The following is a 23359-nucleotide window of genomic DNA, read 5'->3' as shown; positions in this document are numbered from 1 at the left end:
AAATATCTCACAAAACTATAGTTCCCAGAATTCCTTAGAATTCAGCTAGGGCAATTAAAGTGGCCTCAAACTGTATTATTTTGCAAGTATGTTTTGCAAGTATGTTCCACAAATGGAACTGCAAATACTTTAAAAACTGCATAGTTTTAAAAAATTTCTTGCAGTTGGAAGAAAAATGCTAAAATTATTTGTTGCTCTCTTTAAGAACCAAATGAATGAAGAATTATATGCGTACATAGCAAATGTCCATAACAAATCTGCAAAGTAAATACAATCATGTCTGGAACTCCCAGCAGAGATGTGCTTTTGCATATAGTTCCCAGCCTATGCTAGCCCTCAGCAGAGATTTTGATTTCTATAATTTTCATGGAAGTCAAATCCTTTTTTTTTAAATCTAGATATTTTCAGACATTTTATGCCACACTGTATTTTTATTTCTTTTGCTTTCCCTCTCTTTCCCTCTTGGTATTTATTAACTATGCTCCACTGCTGCTCTTTCTATTTTAATTTATTTTTATGTATTAATTATTTTAGTTATGTAATTGTTAGCCACCCCAACAGCACCTCTGTGAAATATCAATGTAAAAATAAATAAATTGGCAAGAACTGTGAAATGTCTAAACTTGACCTCAGAGCCAGGCAAACCTTCTTACATCCCAGAGGATACGGTAGAAGAAGGCTCTAAGGGATCCTACTTACTCTTCCACCTCCACCCCTTCCCCAGTACAATGTTTGCATTATTGCAAAATTGTTAATACAGTCGGCCCTTCTTATACACGGATTTTATATACACGGATTCAAGTATCCACGATTTGAAAATGTTCAAAAAAGTATAAATTTCAAATATCAAACCTTGATTTTCCATTTTTTATAAGGGACACCATTTTACAATGTTATTATATTTAATGGGACTTGAGTATACACAGATTTTGTTATCCACAGGGGATCTTGGAACCAAACCCTGGCGTATAACAAGGGTCCACTGTATATTGTGGTAGGCTGCAGGAAACAAACACCACACAAGTAACCCCAATGAACTGCTGCTATGGGTACATTCACTTGAGTAACAGAGGTACAAGGAGAAAATGACATGAATGACTATTGCTGTTTCAGCTACAAATGGAAAATAATTTTAGAGGTTTGAGATTCTTACCAAAATTGTTCATTGTGAGACAAAGAGCATTGTGCCTCTGAAATGTGCACATTTATGAAAGTTGTATATTTCACATGCATGGAATCGTACATATATTTTAAACATAGGAACCCCTCAAAATTCTTTCATTCGGGAAAATGTGTACAGAAGGGACAATTATGAAAAGAGTAGAAATGAAATGGAAAATATGTATGAAAAATGAATCTCCATTCTCCTGCCTTGTCCTCCAGTGGTGTTCTGTATTCCAGCTCAGCTGGGAGCAGAAAATAGGCTGAGTTGGCACTTTGCCTAACTCTCACCTGCCTCTCTAATGGTCCTCTTTGTCCTCCTACTCAGCTGGAAGGGCTGGGGTGGATTCAAGCCCTCTTCCCACCTCTCTGTTGTATCTCCGATGTTCCTTAAGGAATGGGGGGACTGGGGTGGATTGAAGCACTATTCCCATCTCTCTGTTGTATCTCTGATTCTCCTTAAGGAATGGGTGTGAGGCGGGGGCTGCACAAAAATGCCTTGTGCACATTTTGTGAAAGTAATTCACAAACTGCAAATAGTCTTTTAAAAACTGCAAAGTTTTAAAAATATTCTTGCAGTGGGAAGAAAAATGCTAAAATTATATGCTGCTTTCTTTAAAATTAATGAAGAATCCATTCCTACATCTTAGCTCAAAGGATACACACATCCTTCTGTTTATAAGACCCTTAAGCATTGAGGGAGGAATCACATTTCCTCTTCTTGTCCCTTCCAGGTCTCATACAAAGAAATCTGGTCAGTTTGAGAGTTTGAATTAGGTCCAATATTACTTTCATAGAAGATTTTCCTGCACAGTTCCTTTGACCATGAGCTGATTATGTATGCAACAACTCATCAAATCAAGTCACAAATTGGGGGCGGGGAGACATGTTATTGGTTTTCAGGTCTAATATTACTTGCGATTCAAATTGGACTTTTAGATAAAAAAAAACAAAAAACAAAATGAAGCTCTTCTTAAACTTGTGCATCAGAAACCAACAATAATATTTGAAAATAATGTCTTCAATGTGATGAAATAAATGTTGTCATGCCTGAGAGTTTTAATGACTTACAGTGACCAGAAATAATACTACATAAGAATGAATAGTTATTCTTGGCTCTGGGCATCTTTTTTAGAAACTCAAGTACATTTTAACTGATAGTTCAGTGCTGTGTTTTCTACATGTTGTTATTATTTATTGAGAGGCAGCATGGTATAATGGTTTGCGTGTTGGACTCTGGAAGACCTGGAGTCATCACCATTCCATCACCATTCAGCCATGGAAACCCTGTGAGTGACCTCAGGCAAGTCATGTTTAGCAGTGGTACCCTCCTTTGAACACATCTTGCCAAGAAACCCTATGATAGGATATGAAGGCACATATAAACAAGAACAATTATTATTTACTATATTTATCACCCTCCTGATTTCTACAGTAAAATTCTACACAGTTTGCATAGCATTCTCAAGTGGTTACTGACATATAACATTTAATAATACAAAACACAATTCTCATATTTCTCATGTGTTCAGAAGCATACAAAGAGACAAAATATTATAACATTAACAATTCATTTACATCTATCCATAATTTTCCAGAGAAGCATGAGAAATTAGCCCTAACCTGAATCCAAAGTACCTGTGCTTTATAACTTTAGCCATCTGTTTTAAGAAAATAATTTTTGCCCTCTTCTTCTTTGTAAGTATTCATAAATACACTCTTGCATCACAGACAGAAGGGGACTGTGCATGCCGCCACAAGAACCCTGTGAAGCAGCAAACATCAAGAAATAGTCTTGTGACACCTTAAAGGCTAGGAAATTTTATTTGATATAAAAGTTTGTGAACTGCCGTCCCTCATCAGCATCTCAAAAATGTCCACAGAAGCATTGGCTAAATAACATTTGTTATTCTTTTACGTGTCACACTAATGTTACTGTTTAATGTGTTACATAGAGCCAACATGGTGTAGTAGTTTGAGTGTTGGACTACAACTCTGGAGACCATGGTCTGAGTCCCAACTTGGCCATGAAACTCACTGGATAACCTTGGGCATGTCAACTTCAGGGGAAGACAAACCTCCTCTGAACAAATCTTGCCCAGAAAACCCCACGATAGCCACCCTGAGTCCCAGTTTTTGGGAAATGGCAGGAAATAAATAAACAAACAAATAAATAAATAAATAAATTGTAGGTTTGCCTTAGGAAAGTTGGAAATGACTTGAAGGCACACAACAACAACAAAACCAACAATGTGTCATAAGACTCTGTTGCTTTTGCTGCAACAGACTAACAAGGCTTACCCTGCTAAAAAAAACCTGAAGTAATTTAGACAGAGATATAGAGAAGGAGAAGGAGAAAGAGAGAAAAAGACAAGTCCAAAATTAAAGCAAGCTTCATGGCTCAAGGTATTTGAACCAGAGCTTGAGAATGTTCTTGGACAATAACTCCTAGACTCCCCAGCAAGTATGGCTTGTAGCTCTTATTTAAACCAGGCTGTACCACTCTTGAGTTATGCGTACTAACCACCCCATCTTCTCCATGATAAAAGAATAGTAAGGAGTCTACATGCCCCCTTTCTATTCACTTTTTCTTTAGACATATAATGTTCATTTGCCCAAATACTTGTGATCAGCAACTCATTGGCTCCAATAAAAAGTTGAGTAGCGCAACAAACAGTGGGTGCACTGGGCAATAGGTAAGAAAATGAAGCCTGAATCCACATGTGACTTCACTTGGCTTCATCGCTCCTTCCCAGACCTGCTCATGGTGGGCTACTATACAGCAGCAGCTAGATCTGTACATGGTAGTTCAAATAACTGATATAAGATATGCCTACCAGACTTCATGTTGCTTATGTCTCTTCTGGACAAGTGACTTGCACAAAGATAAAGCAAAGCCAATATGAAATATGTTGTCATGTTAGTACAGCTTCTCCTACTTGGGAAAATACATGGAGATATTCACTGTACCTTCTTGCTTGATTTTCTGGCAGTATATTATCCTGCAATAGAAGTGGTTTCTAGTAAACACCTGATGCGAGATCAAATGCTCTGTCATTCTCTAACATCAATATGCATGTTCATAAGCTTCATTCCAAGATATACAGTAAATGCAAAGTTATCCTGATTTCTGTTCTCTTCTTCTTGTCTCCAGGAGGCGCAGCTTTTATTTTTCCAAATACTTCAGTATATCCTGAATCAACACAAAGAATTACAACCAGGCCAGGTATGTGGGATGCATGTTTGGGGCTTTAAATAATATTGCAATCTGGTTTTCTAAACTTTCAATCTTTTTCTTAGATTTTAGGCTAAAACAGGAGTCCTGAATATATAAAATATATAAGCATATGTTAGAAATAGTACTGAGAGAAGCTCAGTTAAGCATTTCCTTACTGTAGACCATTTTAAGAAGTTTTTAAGATGACAGAGGACTACTGATAGAATTTTTGGAATTTTCTTGTCACCTTTCCACCCCCCACATGCACCTCCAGATTAATGGAAGGTTTGCCAGTTGCTAGAGTAGGTTTTGAGGTCACAAAAGTGGCTACAGTAGGGAGAAGGAATCTTCCCTCTCTCAGTTCTATTGAATTTCACTGACAGCAGAAGACCATTTTTGAATGTTGCTGTGATGATTCCTTGAGAGCAAAGCCCTGTGCGTGGCTATTACTCTCAGGGAGATCCCTTAAAAGAACTATATTTCCCGCTGCCACCACTCAGTGAATTATCAATGAACTATAATTCCCAAGCACACACTGAGACTTGCTTGAGAGAGAGATCTAGTTTTCTTTCTTGCTAACCCTCAGCAATCAGTAACCAAATAAGGCACGTGTACAGGAGCACAGAGATAGCAGATGCTTTTAAAAGAAAGAAGTTTATTTTAAAGAAATAGTATAGAATAGGAAGGTATCACTCATGCCAGGCCTCCTTTGCCTTGCAGGTCAGAAAACACAGTTACAAAGATATTCATTTCAGGCAAGCTATTAGATAAACATAACAAAAACCTAGACGTACTGACTAACACTGTTCCTGAGCTACTCACACAATGATGGGATTTGCAGTCCTTGTGGAGTTCTTGGAATCAGGGAGTTGGCTCCTTGCCAACTCTACCTGCATGCCAGAGCCGGTCCTCCGGCTGCTCAGAGGACAAGCCTCTGGTTTCTCCAAACACAGCCAAGATGGAAAACAAAGGACACATGGTCCTACAGGGGTATTTAAAGCCCTCTCTTGGAATCTTTTTGAAACTGCCGCTCTGGCACTGTTGATTGGCCAAGTGAGCCTTACGTCAGCTATGATGTAGCTGCTCATTAGCATGTGATGTCATCTCTCATTAGCATGTACCTCCTCCCAGATTAACCCTTTGTAGTTCAGGAGAAGTCCTCAGGTGACTGGGAACCCAGCCACCACAGTTGCCCATATAACAAAGGTGGTTTCCTTTGCAAACATCTCAACACTATTCCTTTGGCTAGGAAATGAGAACAAACTGAGTTTGTTACATGTGGTATCTCTGTCAGTCTGCCTGTCTATCAGAAATATATACATAGAGAGACACATTCACTATATAACTAATATTTATAACACAACCTGTGTAAATAGATAGCTCAGGAAACTTCTAAAAGTTTATGATGCTTAGCTTTTCCTTACTTGCTAATTTGGCACATGATACAGTGCGCCTGCGCCATACGCGGCTTTGAGCATACACGCTCAAGCCGCGGGGCTTGCGCGGGGCGGAAGGGGCGGCGCGTCCCATTCAATTGAATGGGCGCGCACACCCATTGCACCCCGCGCGCTGCTGCGCCGCCACACACGAGCCCCATTGTTTCCAATGGGGCTCGAGCATAGGCGGAATTCGCCTTACACGGAGGGATCCGGAACGGATCCCCCATGTAAGGCGAGGATGGACTGTATTATACACTGGATTGAAAATCATTTCTCTTAGATAAACAGTATAGGTGTTTCTATGTAGATACTTCCTGGTATACCCTATGGCAAAAACATGGTAATATCCATGGATATGTCTCGGGGTAGGCAATAATTTATTATATTGCTTGTGTGCTCTTGAAGAAATTCCACTTCTATTAAAAACAATAACAGTATCTTGCTTTTCAAGTTATAGATATATTTTGCCTTCTTGTTTTCAGGCTTATAGTAAAAGATGTTTAATAAAAATAATAAAATTAACATTTATGGTATTGAAATACAGTATGAACAAATGACTGTTATACTGCAGGGGACCTTATAATACCATGGCAGATGCAATAACACAGCCAAACTATGAGCCTATACAGACCGGCCTATATGTGCCGGCCTATGGGCAGAGTTAGGGTGCAGTAAACCATCAGTGGAAAACTTTGTATTCAGAATACATTTTTTTACATGCAAGTGCTCGGTGGTGTTATTGCCCATGATGAATACAGCATAAGCATGCTGTGATTGGCTTATATAAGTTACCACTTTAAGGTTGTTGTTACTGGAAGTGTAGAGCATTCTTGTTGTTACTGGAAGTGTAGAGGAAAGAATGGAAGCAAAACAAAAGGAAAATAGGAATAAACTAAGAACCATGAATGCAACAGTAACCACTAGCGTGAAAAGATAAAGAAAACTACTACAATGATCAATTCAGAGAAAAAGAAGACAACAACAAAAAGGGAAGAACAAGAGACCTATTCATAAGATCTGGGAAATTAAAAGGAAGTTCAAACCAAGGACCGGAACACCCTATGACCAAAAAAAGAACATAATTCAAGACCAGGAAGGAATAAAAAGAGATTGGATGCAATGCATAGAAGAGTTATATAAAAGAGATGACAATATGAAGGACACATGGAATGAAGAGCCATATGAAGATGAAACTCAAATTCTAAAAGCAAGATGGAAGCTGCAGTAAGGGAAATGGCAAAAAACAAGTCCCCAGAAACAGATTATATTCTAATCAAACTGCTGCAATCCACATTGACAGACTCAATCAAGTGCTAACCAACATATGTCAACAGATATGGAAAGTGAAATGATGGCCAACAGATTGGAAACAATCAATATACATACCTATCCACAAAAAAGGAGACAGAAAGGACTGCAATAACTATAGGATCATAGCACTAATCTCCCAAATAAGCAAAATTATGCTTAAAATTCCGTAACATAGAAAAGTCCCAACAGGGTTCAGAAAAGGAATGGGCACTAGGGACCACATTGCAAACATAATGGAATACACCAGGGAATTCCAAAAGAAAATCAGCATGTGCTTTATAGGACTATCAGATGTGTTGGAACTCCCATGTCTTCAAGGACATTCCATAGCCTGTCATGATCTATGCAGTCAAAAGCTTTGCTATAATCATGACAGGCTATGGAATGTCCTTGAAGACATGGGAGTGCCAACACATCTGATAGTCCTGATGAGGAATCTTTACTCAGGACAAGAGGCTGCTGTCACAACAGAACACAGAGAAACAGAATGGCTCACAGTTGGCAAAGGGGTCAAACAAGGCTGCCTCTTATCACCCTATCTGTTCAACTTATGCAGAACATATTGTAAGAAAAGCAGGCTTGGACACAGAAGGAGGAGTGAAAGCAGGAGGAAGGGATACCAACAATCTAAGATATACAGATGACACCATAATACTAGCAAAAAATTTCCCAGACCTGGGACAACTACTTAGAAAGATCAAGGAAGAAAGTGTAAAGGCAGAATCTTGACAAATTCAACTTAGACAATCAAGAATAGAAATGGTAAGAGTTCACATACCTGGGATCAAACATTAATAGAAATGGGGACTGTAGCCAGGAAATCAGAAGAAGATTAAGAATGTGGAGAGTAGCCATAAAAGAACTAGAAAATTCTAAAATGCAAATATATACAACCCAGCACAAAGTTGAGAATCATAAAAGCCGTTGCATTCCCTATTACCATGTGTCGATGTGAGAGCTGGACAGTAAAGAAAGCGGATAGGAAGAAAATCAATGCATTTGAGATGTGGTGCTGGAGAAGAGTGCTGGGGATCCCTTGTCTGCTGATTTTGACAATCAGAAAACCTCTCTGAAAGCAACAAACATCTTTCTTTCTCTGTACAAAGGAAATGTAGGGAGGCCTCTGGAAAATCGGTGGCTGTGCATTGCATGAGAGGTCTTGGGAGTCTCCTTGGGGCTCACAGGCTACAATTTGCCCATCCCTGGCAATTCCATATTTCCAGTCACAACTATGTGCAAGATACTGTATGCCTATTAAGAGTATCTTAAAATTTTAAGAATGAAGTGAAGAAGAATTCAGTTTAGATAGATGGTGATTAGACAACATATTTGGTTATAACTCTAGGAAGAGATTATTTATACAGAATAGTAGTGGGGTGGACTGTTGCATAAATCAGAATTTAGACTGGGTAGAATTCAACATTCAAATATGGTTAATATTTTAGAATCATGAGCACTGTTTGCTCCTGGAATAATACTATGTGGAGAGGTTTGACATCTAATTGTTTTTCCTACTTTTGGCTGTACATATTTGATATAATTTTGTTTTTACACAGATATTCCTTATGAACCAGCCAGGAGGTCAGCCTGGACAAGCCACAGTCACCAAACTCCACAATCAAAAGGTAGACATCGGGGTTGAAATTGAAAACATACTGAAAATAATATGAAATGTTTGACCAATTTGGCCCTGTAAATTAAATTTTAGACTCAAAACAACTGATTTCAGCTCCTGAATAAAAGGTTTTACTTCATAACTCACATGCATGTCATTTTGAAATTGTCCAGACTAGATCCTTATCAGTTATTTTTTTATGTCCTCAATAGAGGTTAGGAAGGTGGTGATAATAAAGAGAGAGAGAGACCCTGCCTAGGGAATATTGCCCCCAAAGAGGCTTGTTTTTCCTCAACGTTATTATATTTTCAGTGTCAGATTAAGGCATTTCTTTACTCCCAGACATGTGATGGAAAGTGATTGGTTACTTTTAAAATGCCAACCTTAAGACAATGCGTTAGCTCTGTAATTTCTTTTGGGGTGGGAGGTGCTCTTTATATATTGTTTGTAAGTAACTTTCTATATTTTTACTGTAAGGTGTTTAAAGTTTTCTTTATAAAAAGGCAAGAAATGGAAATAACAATCCTTCTTTTGTGAAGTCGAAGGCTTTCATAACCAGCATCCATAGTTTTTGTGGGTTTTTCGGGCTATGTGGCCTTGTTCTAGAACATGGCCACATAGCCTGAAAAACCCACAAAAAACAATCTTTCCTTTTCTTTCCTCCTCTTGCTCTCCCCCCTCCCCTTTGGGGATCCATAGTATACTCTATAACTGTGATCAACAGCTTCATCCATTCAGTGGTAAATACTTGCTCTTCCTTAAGCAAATTATGAAATTAGCAAATATTTAAACTTGTATTTTATTAAGGTCGACAAAGTCCACCTTAATAAAATACGGTCAAATTAATAATTTTTGACTTTTTTTTAAAATCATGTGTGTGGGGGATAGTCAAAGTGGGTTTCAAGTTGGAAAGACACCTACATATTTCTTTTCTAGCTGCTCAAGCATCATCTTCAACAGTACCAAAAACAGAAGACCAGCGTCCTCAGTTAGGTAAGCCTAGAGATCATACAGTTAGAGTGCTGTACTCTCCATCTTTGAGGTTCCTTAAACAGAGGCTGGATGGGCTTATTTCATGAGTGATTTAGCTGTTTAGTTATGTATTCCTCCATGGCAAGGGTTTGGACTCAATTACCTTTGTGGTGCTTTCCATCACTAACACTTGATAATTCTATGAATTATGTTTTGTATGTGAAGGCTCATAGAAATTGCTCATAAATCTTATAACAGTTTGAGCAGATTTGGGCAGTTATCCATTATTGACAAGAGCCTATAATGAAATGGAGGAGTTTATCGCACGTCATTTTTCTCCCAATCCAGGTGAGAATGGGTTTGAATGGGTGTTATCACATAGGAAAACACTGCCAATGCCACCAGAAGAATACAAGCCATCCCCCAGCTGCGCTTTGCCCACCGATTTTTAAGAACAGAAAGCTTCCATCCTTCAAAATCAGCAGACAAGGCAAGGCTGGGGGATGCCTTGTAGTCTCCCGGCAGCATTGGTGGCATTTTCCTGTGTGATTACACCTATTCTCACCCGTTCAAGCCTGTGCCCAGCCTGTGCCCGGATCGGGCGAAAAATGACATACAATAATCTCCTGAATGTCTGCTCTAAAATGAAACTGGGGACATTGGATGAAGTGCAAGCTTTCAGCACTGGTGCATTCATTGCTAGCTACACCTAAGACAACTAGTTGGAATTCAGGAGCTTCTCAATAAAGCAGTTATCCTCATTTAATCAAAGAAACCTATTGCTGTCTGTCATTCATCTTTCCAACGCTTAATAGCTGAAACACAGAGGCAGCAATCATACATAAGACTCTTCATTGATTTTTACACGACTGCATTTTGTTAAAACATTGTAACTCTATGCCAGTGCAGAAGCTAGGACATGAGGTGCATCTACACTGTAGAAATAATGCAGTTTGACACCACTTTAAGTGCTGTAGCTCCAGTCTATGGAATCCTGGGATCTGTAATTTTACAAGGTCTTTAGTCTTTTCTGCCAAAGAGTTCTGGTGCTTCACAACACTACAGATCCCAGGACTCTCTAGGATGTGGCCATGGCAGTTAAAGTGGTGTTAGCCTGCATTTTTCTACCCATGATCCCCAATGGGTAGAGAACCCACTTAAAACTGGCTAATCCGTTGTACCTTCTCCATTGTGCCCCAACTCTGCCTGTTTCCCTATCTACTCAAGCCTTCATAATTATGTTATAATAGCAGTAACAATGAGGTGAGGTTATATTCTTGCACCATCAAAACTTCAGTATGCCATTGTAACCTAGGTTTGCACTGGCACCAAGAATTTAGTGTAATTTCTGTCTACATCCAACCAGCATAACTGAAGGTTATTTATTGCAATATAACTATCCTTTAAAACAAAGATCTTGCATTATATTTACTTCTTTTAAAATGACTTATTACTGCAAATAATATATGTCATGTTAAAACTGATTTCTGTTTTCTGATGAAAAACATTAATGTCATAAGCAATAATTTATGTCTTTTTTTCCCCTTTATCTAGATCCCTACCAAATTCTGGGCCCAACCAGCAGCCGTCTTGCTAATCCAGGTATTAAGAGATAATACTGTTTAGGATTTTTATCGCCAAAGGGAATATATATTGCCAATTTAACACTATGGTGAAGCTGATATTCTTGTATTCTACAAAAAGCAGAGGCAGCTATGCTGATCATAAGGTAGCCATCTGATTGGCTTAGGTGATATCTTTATTAGGCCAACTCAAAGGACACAATGTTGAATTTAGGCTTTCAGTAACTCTAGGCAAGATATCACAGAGATGTCAAGCAAGATGACTCAAAAATAGGAAAGGGACAGGGAACTAAATTATTTAGGTCATATTGTCTGTGATAAAGAGTATGTGTTTACCTTAGCTAGCAATGCTGATTAAAGTGTAAAGACACCAGTGGCTAAAGGAAAAATACTAAGGATTTACTATAAGTTTGTAGAAGCCAAATATTAGCCTTTGTCTTTCACTGCAGCCTGACATTGTTATTCAATTCTATTTGACTATAATTGGTTAACCCACAAACAAACTGGAACAAAAATGAAAGTAGAGACAGAAAAATAAGTAATACAACAATCAGCAACATTCAAATTTGACTACTGTAATGTATGGGACTGCCCTTAAAGACAAATTAGAAGCTGAAGTTAGTGCAAAATATGAGATTGCTGACCAGAACATCACACGGTAACCATATAACACTGATCTTAAAGGAACTGCTCTGGCAGTAAATATACTTCTGGTTTTAATTCAAGGTTCTGGTGATTATATTTAAAACCTTAAAAGGCTTGGGATCTCAGTAGCTGAAAGAGTGTCTCTTCCTAAATAAACCTGCCCAAGGATAGAGTTCTGCAGAAGAGGACCTATGGGGACAATATACTGTGGGAAGACATAGGAGAGGGCCTTCTGTGCTGCAGCACCTCGGTTAAGGAATACTCTCCCCTTAGAGGTCCAATTGGTACCAACACATTAAAAATGGGTTGTTGTGGGGGTCTTTTTAATTAAAGCATCTGATTTTATCCAAATCTACAAGTAGGTTATGGTTTAAACAGTTTAAACTGATTTAAATTGCTCTGTTTTAATATTTTTAATTTTTTATAGTTGTTAAAATTATTTCCTACTATTCATATTTTAAATTGGTTAAGCTGGTTTTATTGTATACTGCCCTGACATCATATGATGTGGAGAAGAATATAAATGTTTCAATAAACAAACAAACAAAAAAACCCTACTATATCACATACATGTTTTTAAAATTCCATTCACTTTCAAAAGTAATTTGCTACATGGTGTGAGGGCTGCTACTTGAGAGACGCAAGACCAGCCTCAAGGGACTAGTCATATGATTCCTTGAAACCTACACTAAATAGCTTGCTTACTTAAAAGTGTTGTCATAGAAATAAGCCCTATTGAGTTCAGTAGAATTTGCTTCCTGTTAAAAGTATGTGGTATTGCAGCATAAATAACTCTAGTCCTAAAGTGTTTGTGGTAAGAATTCTTGTGAAGACATAGGTCCTATTGAACTATACATTTTTTCCAAGTCTTATTATAAGACAGATATTTGTTGTAGTAGTTAACTTCAAGTGGATCTCAACTCATAGTGACCCTTTGGATGGAGACATCTGCAAGACTCCCTGTCTTCCACTACTCTTCTTAGTTCTTGCAGATTCATACCCGTGATCTCCTTAATAGAGTCCATCCATCTACTGTGTGGTCTTCTGCTCTTTCTACTTACCTCCACCTTTCCTAGCATTATTGTCTTTTCTGATGAGTCATGACTTCTCATGACTTGGTCAAAGTACGACAGGCTCAGTTTAATCATCTTGGCTTCCAGGGAGATTTCAGGCTTGATCTGTTCTAGGAACCATTCTTTTGTTTTTTGGCTGTCCACATTATCCTCCAGCACCACATCTCAAATGAATTTATTGTCTTTTTATCCATTTTCTTAATCATCCAGCCCTCACATTCATACATGGTAATAGGGAATGTAATTGTTTATATGATTCTAACTTTTGTGCTTAGTTGTGTATCTTTGGCGGGTTACAGACGGGCAAAAAGGGATGTACTCATGACGTCATGAAGGTAGAGCCTTCAGCCGGGCTTTACCTGAATGCCGTCATGAACACGCCCCCCGCACGCCCCAAGCGGGAAGAAGCGGCATTAAAAAGGTGCTGCTTTTTTCCGCTTCTTTTCTGTTTGATGCGTACCTGCGCAGCTCCGTCTGTAAGCCCCTGCACCGATACGTCAGAATTGCTACGCCGCAAATATAAGTTGCCGGTTTAAAAGCTCCGTGTCAGCTGAGTCGCATAATGGGTCGGGTTCTCGGGACATGCGTGGTTTGCAGTCAAGCTTTAATTGCAACGTCCGCTGCCATGCAGCTGTGGAAGCTGAGGCACAGCTGCGGCGCATTTTAAGCCTCGTAACCCTAACCCTAGAGCCACTTGTGCGCATGCGTTGGTAGAACCGCGGGAAGTTGTAACTTTTGCCGGCGGATGTTTTGGTTGTAGAAAGTGAAAAGGGAAAGTTTGGGATTTAAAGTGACCCCCTACACACATTCCTGCGCCATTTTCACCTGGGAACGGGCACAGTTTGGCTGCTCCTGGCACAGCTGTGTGGCGGCTCCCCTTTGCCACCAGGCAGGATGGCTCAGCCATCCACCAGCACCCCGAAAAAAGGCAGGGGGACGTCTTGGTCTCATACTGAGACGGCTGACATTATAGCTATATGGTCCCAGCCAAACATTTTGCAGAAACTGGAGCAGTCCTACCTGAATGCTGACACATATCGAGAAGGGGAAGAAGCCATGAGAGCTGCTGCACCGGTACACCAGAATTGCTACGCCGCTAATTTAAGTTGCCCATTTAAAAGCTCCGTCGCATAGTGAGTTGGGATCTTGGAACATGCGCAGTTTGCAGTCAGGCTTTAATTGCAACGTCCGCTGCCATGCAGCTGTGGAAGCTGAGGCACAGCTGCGGCACATTTTAAGCCTCGTAACCCTAACCCTAACCCTAACCCTAGAGCAACATGTACGCATGCGCTGCTTGGAAAGTTTGGACTTTAAAGTGCACCCCTACACACATTCCTCTGCCATTTTCACCTAACAATAAAAAACGCTAAAACTGTAAATATTGACATATGTACAAGGGAGGTGAGGGGAGATGGCAGGGGGACAGCGGTGGCAGCGGAGACAGCAGTGGCTGCGCATTGCAGATTCAGCAGGAGCGCGGGGACCAAAGGAGAGGAGGCATCTATGATGCTGCTGACACTGGCAAAGTGCAAGCGGACAAGGATGCCAACACCAGCTGATCACCAGCTGGCAGGAGACCACCTTTGTTTTAAAGGGGCTTGGGCACTTTAAATGTATCCATAGGCTTTCTGCCGCCGCTGCTTAGCCCTGCGCAGCTGCGCATTCGCCAGCCGGCAAAGGAAAAAAAAAGAGACCCCGGAGCTTGAATGTGCCCAAGACCTTTTGATGCCCTCTAAACTTGCCCCCAAAGGCAAAGGGCAACTAGAGAGGGCCTGGGATCAAGGGGCAGGGAGCACTGACAAGGCACTAGGTCCCATGATGTCCCATAAAGACATCATTTCACCTCCCAGGGCACGTTTTCCCTCCCAGCCCTATCTACTCTACTCTACCCTTCCTGTTCTCTCCTCCCACCATGCCTGGCTCACTGGTTCCCAAACCAGCAATCTCCAAACTCTGTCCTTCCAGGCGTTTGGACTTCATCTCCCAGAATCCCCAGCCACCTTGCCCTGTGGTCTGGGATTCTGGGACATGAAGTCCAAACGCCTGGAAGGACAGAGTTTGGACATTGCTACCTCACAGCTCTCCTGCCTAGCTTTAGACTGCACAGTTGCGCCTCATTCACACTCACAGCCACACTGCCGCAGTTGCGCATAATTAACCACACAATTTTTTAAAAAAAAATAAACTTTTTTTATTTACAATAACAACAATAAAACTTTTTTTCTATATACAATATGTACAAAAGGAAGGGGGAGGGTGAAGGGGGGTGGTGAAGGGGGGATGGCAGAGGGGGCAGGGGAGGGAAGCTGCTTCAGGGAGGGGGAGGAGGCGGTGGGGCGGGCAGCCGGCGGAGGAGTTCCTGGAGGGTCTCTTCCATGGAGGACACTCTCTCTGCCAGCTTGTCCAGTTTCTCCTCCAGGGCAGCGAACCTCCTCTCCGTCCGGTTCTCTGTGGGGGGAAAAGAAAGAGGATGGTTAGGATCAGCCTGTGGAGCCCATCACCCACTCCCACAGGCAGGGTTTCTGGGTGCCCCCACTCCCTTCCCTGGGTTCACCTCTACACTTACCTTGCTGCCGGGCTTGGAGGACACGATCCAGGGCACTGGCATCGAGGGCCAAGTGCCCTGGCTCTCCTGGCAGGCGGCGGCTCGGCCCAGGCTCCTCTTCCTCGGCGGCAGCAACAGCAGTGAGGACTTCAAGCCCTGGAAAAAAGGAAGGAAAGGCCCAAGTTACCATGCTGGCATGGCAGACGAGGGCACAAGTGTCGTGGGGGCTGCAGGCAGCCAACCCCCACCCCTCACCCTGGGGACCTACCTGCCGCCAGAGGAGCCTGTTCTGGCTGCGGAGGGGCCACAGCAGCTTGTCCTGGCTGTGGCCCACCCTCGGGGACATCCTCGTCCCCCGAGGATGGTGGAGAGGGCGACCTGGCAGGGTGCCCTCCCTCCCTCCGCCTCCGCCTCGGCCGCACGCCTGCAGAAGGGAAGAGGAGGGATGGCATTGGCACCATGCAGGAGGGACAGGAGGGCAAGGGAAGGGTCAAGGAGGGGAGGACAGGGCATGGCAAGAGCTCTGGCTTACCTGGAGGACGGCGATCTTCCGGTCTGGGCCGATCTCCCCTGATCCACAGGTCCTTCAGCCGCGAGAAGAATGGTGGCTGCCTGTCAACCGGGGGCGCCTCTCCGAAATCCTCCAGGGTTTCAAAGAACGCTGCCTTCAGAGTTTTAAACTTCACTCTGCATTGGTGCAGCGTTCTTTGAAACCCTTGGTTTCGGAGGGCACGAGATGCCTCGAGAAAATGCCCCCGGTTGGGCTTGTTGGTGCTAGCCATCACCCTTCTCGCAGCTGCCTGTGGCATCAGGGAGTCCAGGAGGATCCCGACCTCTTCGTCTGTCCAGTAGGCGATTCGGACCGGGACCCTCCTGCGTGGCTCTGCCATGTTGATCGCCGTCCTGGGGTCTTGCACAGTTGCGCACGGGTATATATGGGCACCTGCGGCTCTGGGCCGTTAGGCCACGGTGGTCCTAGGCCAATGAAAGCTTTCAGAGGAGCAGTTTGAATCTCTCCCCCAATAGATGTCCTCTGGGTGCCCCATTGATACATTCAAATGGGCCATTAGGAAAGCTTGAATTTGAGGGGGATTGATACATTGTCAAAGGGGCAATTGGCAGTTGGATCTGATGTATCTTTTTGCCCCAGGAAAACAGGCGCCAGGAGACCTTTTGTGTGTGTGTGTTTGTGTGTGTCCCCCTCAGGCACGTGGCAAAACATGCCCACAGCACAGATCAGGAATGATAGGCAGACTCAAACTGTGGATAATGGGATACATTTATTCATGTGCTTATGCTATTACAGTACAATGCACTCTGACATCACAGATGATGGCACAGGAGCCATCCTTCAGATTCTCCTTGTCAGAAAAAAATCTGCCAGGGCATTCCTCACAGCCTCCCCTGCTTTCTTCTTCTCTTTCTCTTCAAGGGGGTCATGAGCCACTTCCGAATGGGGTAGGCACAGTCAGCCAGTATCAGGGGCCCGATCTGCTGGCCTGTGATGTTGATGCTGGGGTTCCCTGGCACATAGATGCCAGCCTCCATGGCCTCGTAGATGACAGAAAGTTTAAAGGGGCTTGGGCGCTTTAAATGCGCACATAGGCTTTCTGCCGCTGCTTAGCGCTGTAGCTGCGCAGCTTCGCATCCGCCTGCCGGCAAAAGAAAAAAAAAGCCGCGGTTTGGGCCGCCCGTGCGGAAGCTGCCTCTCTTTTTGCAGTGTCCTCCGAGGCGGCGGTTTGGAAACTCCGGGTCCGAAACGGACCCAGGTGAGGCGTCTTCACTGCCCCCCGTGTGGAAGCTCCAACACCTGAAGCACGCCCCCGGGGCGGGCCGTCTGGAGGCTCCGCATTCAGCTGAATACACCTCCAAGACATCTTCTCCTGCCCGTCTGTAACCCGCCTTTGTTCTTTAGGATCTTTACTAGTTCTTTCATAGCTGCACTGAGAGCCTTTAGGGTTGAAGGGTGGGGTATAAATACCATAAATAAATAAATAAATAAATAGTTGCCCTCCCAATTCTTATACTTCTGATTGCTTGACTGCAGTCCTTATTCTGATCTATGTTTGACTCAAGGTACAGGAACTTTTGTACTATTTCCTCATTGCCTAGGCTGAATTTACGTAGATCCTCTGTGGCCACTATTTTGTTTTTGTTATGTTCAGCAGTAAGTCTGCCTTTGCACTTTCTGCCTTTACCTTCCTAGTGGTTGCTCTAGGTTTTTGATGTTTTCTTCTAGTAGTATGGTCTTGTCTGCATATCTTAGATTGTTGATATTCCTTCCTCCTGTTTTCACTCCTCTATCTTAAATGTCCAAGCCTGCTTTTCATATAATATTTTTTTGCATATAAGTTGAACAGATAGGGTGAAAGGATGCAGCCTTGTCTGACTCTTTTTCCAATTAGAAAACATTCTGTTCCTCTTGTGTTCTGTTCTAACAGTAGCCTTTTGTCCTAAGTACAGGTTCCTTGAATTATGATGCTATAAATTAGTCTCTAAGCCCCTATAAAGTTAGGCATTTTAAAAGGTGGATAAAAGGCTTTCTTGCAATGATATATTCCTCCTTTTTTAAAAAAAAAAATCTAAATGTAATCACATGCAATATTTTCATTAACATAGATTATATGGCCACATAAATAGTATTAAATAGTAATCTCTGTCCTATTTAATAGTATTAAATAGTAAAGTCTATATCACTGTTTAATTGTTGGTTAGTTGTTAGTTTAACATAGAGAATTTTAGTTTGTACTAATATAACAAATAATTCTCAGCTATTATTAAACAGCAAAGCTCTGCTTGAATGCTATTGGGAAATGCTACCCTAATCTGTCAGCTACTTTGTTCTGTTCTCTTATTTTACAGCTATTGATATTAGTTTCTTGAATTATCATTAAATTCTACCATTTTAAATTCAGAAACAATTCTCCCATGTTTCATAGGAAAAAAAGCTTTAACAAACTTTATTCTCAAATATCAGATAATCACGCAGAAAAATAATGGGCTTCCTCATTACTCAACTTCTCCAGGCTTTATATATTTTAAATTTAGTGCATTTTCAACATTGAAATTTACAATCCCAAGACAATATTTTGAGGCCAAGATTCTAAAACAGCAAAGGGCATGTCTGTCATGACTTTGACCAGATTCTACCAATTAGCTACCAAAATGTCACTGGCAGATATACAACCAGAAAAACATTGGCAAGTTTCTTTTCAGAAAATTAAATGAAATTTTCCCAGGTAGGGAAAGTAGTATAGCACTTCATGTTGTTTCTGATTTATGGCCACCCTAGGGCAAACCTATCACAGAGTTTTCTGAGGCCGAGAGTGTATGATTTGCCCAAGGTGGTTTTTCATGGCTGAATGGGGATTCAAACACTGGCCCCCAGAGTCATAATCCAACACTCAAACTACTACACTGCCTTGACTGGCAGTATAAGTGTCTATACAGTGTGCCCATGTTATACATGGGTGTGGCATATGCTGGAAGCCTGCGCTGGAGGAAGCCTCAGCATACCAGAAAGAGGTAATGGGGCATGCCGCAGGCACGAGCCCCATTACTTCTAATGGAGCTTGGTCATATGCATTTTTTTTCTTATGGGGGGGGGGGGGGGGGCTGGAACAGAAAGGGCGCACTGTAGTTTGATCAGACTAGACCAAGGGTGAGCCCACTTTCTAGCCCTGAAGTCTATGTGTAACAGTAGTCAAAAAGTCAAGTGCTGTATACTGAAATGGATGTGGCTGGTTCTGAAGTGGGACCTAGTCTCCTGTCTCTTCCTTTCACACATACACACAAAAGCAAATATGTGAATACACACATTCCCACACACCAAAGGAATCAGGGCAAAGCATGTGATAGGGATTCTGCCATCCCATCATGAACTCTCTTTCTTTCCTGATGCAATCAGCTGTTTCCAGTACCAATGAGATGGGCAGCAGAGAGGCAAAATGGCAGCAGACAAATGGGTTCATGGAAGTTGTCTGAGGGCTGCAAATGCCCATCAGGCTGTACATTGCCAATATCCCTCAAATATTGTGTTGAAAATGCATACCAAACTGTTTCTACATATTCTTTTCCCCATATCCCCCCTTTTCTTTTGTACCTGCAGGGAGTGGGCAGATACAGCTATGGCAGTTCTTGTTAGAACTCCTGTCAGATAGCACCAATTCTAACTGTATCACCTGGGAAGGCACCAATGGAGAGTTCAAGATGACTGACCCTGATGAAGTAGCCCGGCGTTGGGGAGAAAGAAAGAGCAAACCAAACATGAACTATGACAAGCTCAGTCGTGCTCTCCGTTACTACTATGACAAAAATATAATGACTAAAGTCCACGGTAAGCGTTATGCTTACAAGTTTGACTTCCATGGAATTGCTCAGGCCCTGCAGCCACATCCTCCAGAATCATCCATGTACAAATATCCATCAGACCTGCCCTACATGAGTTCATATCATGCACATCCCCAAAAAATGAACTTTGTGGCTCCACATGCACCTGCTTTGCCAGTCACTTCCTCCAACTTTTTTGGCGGACCTGCTCCATACTGGAATTCACCAACTGGAAGTATCTACCCTAACACTAGGCTTCCAGCCACCCATATGCCTTCTCACCTTGGCACTTACTACTAAAACAAGACGATTGTTTTTAAAGGACCTTTCTTCATGGAGTACAATCAATTATAATTAAATTTTATTTGAAAAATGTGCAAAAGTGCCTAAAAGACATGCCATGGTTGACCAGGACCAAAGGATGTCATAGAAAAATGCTTTTTTAAAAGAAAATTGACAGGAAAATGTTAATGATGCTACTATATAAACTAAGCTGACTTCACATCTACAGACCAAACAATGAAATACTTTTTCCAGGTTTTAAAAAAAGAGGTAATGATAAACTACAGCACAGGAGTCAGAAATGGTTTATAAGCTTTTATGTCATGTTGGTATGCTAGAGAAAATTGGGCCTCTACAACAGCAATATAAGGATAATTCTGTTACGACCTAGGATACAGTGCATGAATATATGAATGCATAAAAATACTACCTGCATTTTTAAAACAAACATAGAGAACAGTGTCATAAATATTTGTCTAGAGCAAGACCTGATTTTGAGCACAATGGTTTTAGCTGGAATGAACTTCAATGCATTCCATTATTAAGAGGGAGGAATCAGCTATTTCATAATGTGAAGACAATGCAAGCTAAGATTTCTTGACAGTGTTAAAGAGCTCTGAGCCAAATATTGGGACTGAGAATGTGCTAAAGGGCAAGAGTGTGATTGTAGACTAAGGGCACAATACATCAGGAAGTTCTCCTGTGCATGCCCTGTTGAAATGAATGGGTGCTGCACAAGAGCACTAATGTGAGTCTGTGTCTGATACATGAAGTGGAAAGGGGTCAGACTGAGGAAAAGAAAGGCAATCATGAGTGAAGGCTAAGACCTTTCTTCTAGAGAAGTGGGAAACTGAAACTGGACAGTATTTGAACTATGAAGAATTACTTGTTTGGACTTGAGAAATATTGTGTTGAGTATTATACCATTTCCAGTATTATCAAAGAAAAGACTTGACTTTGTAAGGGCCAAAATGGGAAAGTAATCATATCAGAGTATACATCTCTTTATAAAAATGTAAAACTGGAATTGTCTAATATTTAAAAGTAACACAGGACCTCATTCTTCTTAAGGGAAATTGTTTTCTACCAGTTGAAGGTAAAAGACAATCCCTACTTGCCAAAGTCTGAACTCATATAGATATTTTTGTTAGGCAGCGCCAGTTTTTCTTTTCTGAGTCGCGAACGCTGTGCGTTTGTCAGAATGAAATATACAAGCCAACCTTATTTTTTTCCTTTTTATATAATAATTATATAACTTATGCATTTATACACTACGAGTTGATCTCGGCCAACCAAAGATACAGAAAGGGACAATCAGAAATATTGTGGCCTTGAATTTTAACTCTGTATGCTTCATGTTTACATTATGAACTTAACTAGTACTTAGAAAGCAGAATGTATGTAATAAAATAAGCTTGGCCTAGCACGGCAATTCAGATTGACAATGTAGTCTGCATTTTCATCTTGTGACTTTGATGCCAGCCATGTTTTGTTCCAGATGTGTGATTTCTTTCTTTATTGACTTCAAAAGGTTTTGTACATTTATAAATGTGGTTAATCTTACAGAAGGTGGACATCTGGCACATACTAGAGATTAAAGTAAAAAGACACATTAATTGTTGATTCATTTCCTACACAGTTCAATATCGGTCATCAATACAATTCAGCAGGCCAGGTGGTGCCAGCCCAGACACTGATTGACAAATGCTATAAAAGAACATAATGTTATTGGTATGCCCATTCTGCTTTTATTGCTAAATTTAGACTGGGAAATGCACCTAGTTCTAGAAGATTTGCTTTCAATATTCAGAAGAATTTCTGCTGGTGAGATAAAGGAAAACCAGGATTAGCTATTTCAGTAAGGAACTGTGGCAGACAGACTAAACTATAAACTGTAAGAACAGGTACAGAACTAATTAATCTCACTTTAACAAATGTTGGTGCCATTAAGGGAAAATTTAGATTTAAAATTGTGTGGCTGTCAACAAAAGCAGCACATTCTTCCCTTTGCCTTCGTACTATCTTGTAAAACACACTGTGGTGTATAAGGTTGCCATACTGAAAGGTCTCCTGTAACTTTAATGAATGTGTAGAAGAAAGATTTTGAAATGTTGCTTGTCATGCAATTAAGAAGAAATGCCTGCTGAAATACCCCCTTCTGCACCACTATGAAATCTATAGGAATGCTCTCCAGTTTTTGTTCGGGCAACCCCAAACTGGTATGGAATGTCCTTGTTTTCTTAAATTTCCCATTCAGTTTCATTGGATTTGGCTTATTGGAGCATCTATATTGTAAATGATGTGAAGCATCCACCTCTGTTCCCCATTGTTAGTCATTGAGTGAGTGAATAACCAGAAGCAGAAGCCAGCCTTCTCCATATGTCTCATTTCAACCATAAGGAACTACAACTACAAAACTGCTGGAATGCTGAGCAAACAAAAAGAAGCTATTAGGCGCTGTGCAGCCTGGGAGTGGAGTTGGGACGTGGCATCCATACAATGCACTCCCTGACTCCACCCCATGGTGGCATGATGCTGCGCACTGCTCTACATGGCACGTGGCATCATGCCGCTCCAAAGGAGTCTCTTAAAGCCGCACTGCTGCAGTTATCGCACCCTTTCCTGATCTGGAAAGGCCAGATCAGGGTCACAGCATGCAGTTACCACAGCCCCAATATTGGGAAGATGGAGGTGGCTGCAGGCTGCCCCTTCAGGAGCGGTCTGCGCAGCCTCTTAGTAATCAGTAACAGAACTGTTTTAGAAATATGTGTCTGGGTGATCAGACTTGCAAATGAAGCCTGTGTTTAATATCCAATAAATTGTCACATTTTTGCTGATAAAGTCCTTCAGTATTCCATAAATCTGTAGTCATCTTTAGTCTCTGTGGGACTCTTCTACACAAACAATCTATTTGTTATCACTTGAAAAGTGTGTATGTATTTTTATGTGGAGGAGGGAAGGGAGAAATAAAGGTGTTTCATCATGAATCCTTTTAAGAGACCACCCCTTCAATAGTACGAGATGTCTTTCTCTAATCTGTTTTTCTCCAAACAGAGTTACCTAGACTAGAAAGTAGGATATAAATGGAGAAGATGGATTTGTCCTGTGCTTCACACAATAAATGGAACAATCTGGAGATATCTACACACAGCTTTTAAACCTTGATTACAACTGGATAAAAGTGGCT

General features: G+C 41.4%; 1 protein-coding gene across 3 annotated transcripts in view; it reads left to right on the top strand.

Annotated features, from left to right (window-relative positions):
• Nucleotides 1-23082, top strand: part of ERG (ETS transcription factor ERG) — a 177612-nt gene extending 154530 nt beyond the window's left edge. For all 3 annotated transcript variants that reach the window (XM_042460804.1, XM_042460802.1, XM_042460803.1), the window contains 5 exons: nucleotides 4316-4387; nucleotides 8685-8753; nucleotides 9680-9736; nucleotides 11270-11317; nucleotides 19670-23082. In XM_042460804.1, coding sequence (XP_042316738.1) covers nucleotides 4316-4387; nucleotides 8685-8753; nucleotides 9680-9736; nucleotides 11270-11317; nucleotides 19670-20190 — 767 coding nt within the window. In that variant the 3' untranslated portion in view covers nucleotides 20191-23082. The remainder of the gene's footprint in view (nucleotides 1-4315; nucleotides 4388-8684; nucleotides 8754-9679; nucleotides 9737-11269; nucleotides 11318-19669) is intronic.
• Nucleotides 23083-23359: the final 277 nt, after the last annotated feature.

The sequence above is a fragment of the Sceloporus undulatus genome, chromosome 3, assembly GCF_019175285.1.
Source record: "Sceloporus undulatus isolate JIND9_A2432 ecotype Alabama chromosome 3, SceUnd_v1.1, whole genome shotgun sequence".
Taxonomy (NCBI): Eukaryota; Metazoa; Chordata; class Lepidosauria; order Squamata; family Phrynosomatidae; genus Sceloporus; species Sceloporus undulatus.
Note: the sequence above shows the minus strand (reverse complement) of the source record. Positions and strands in the feature narration are given on the sequence as shown.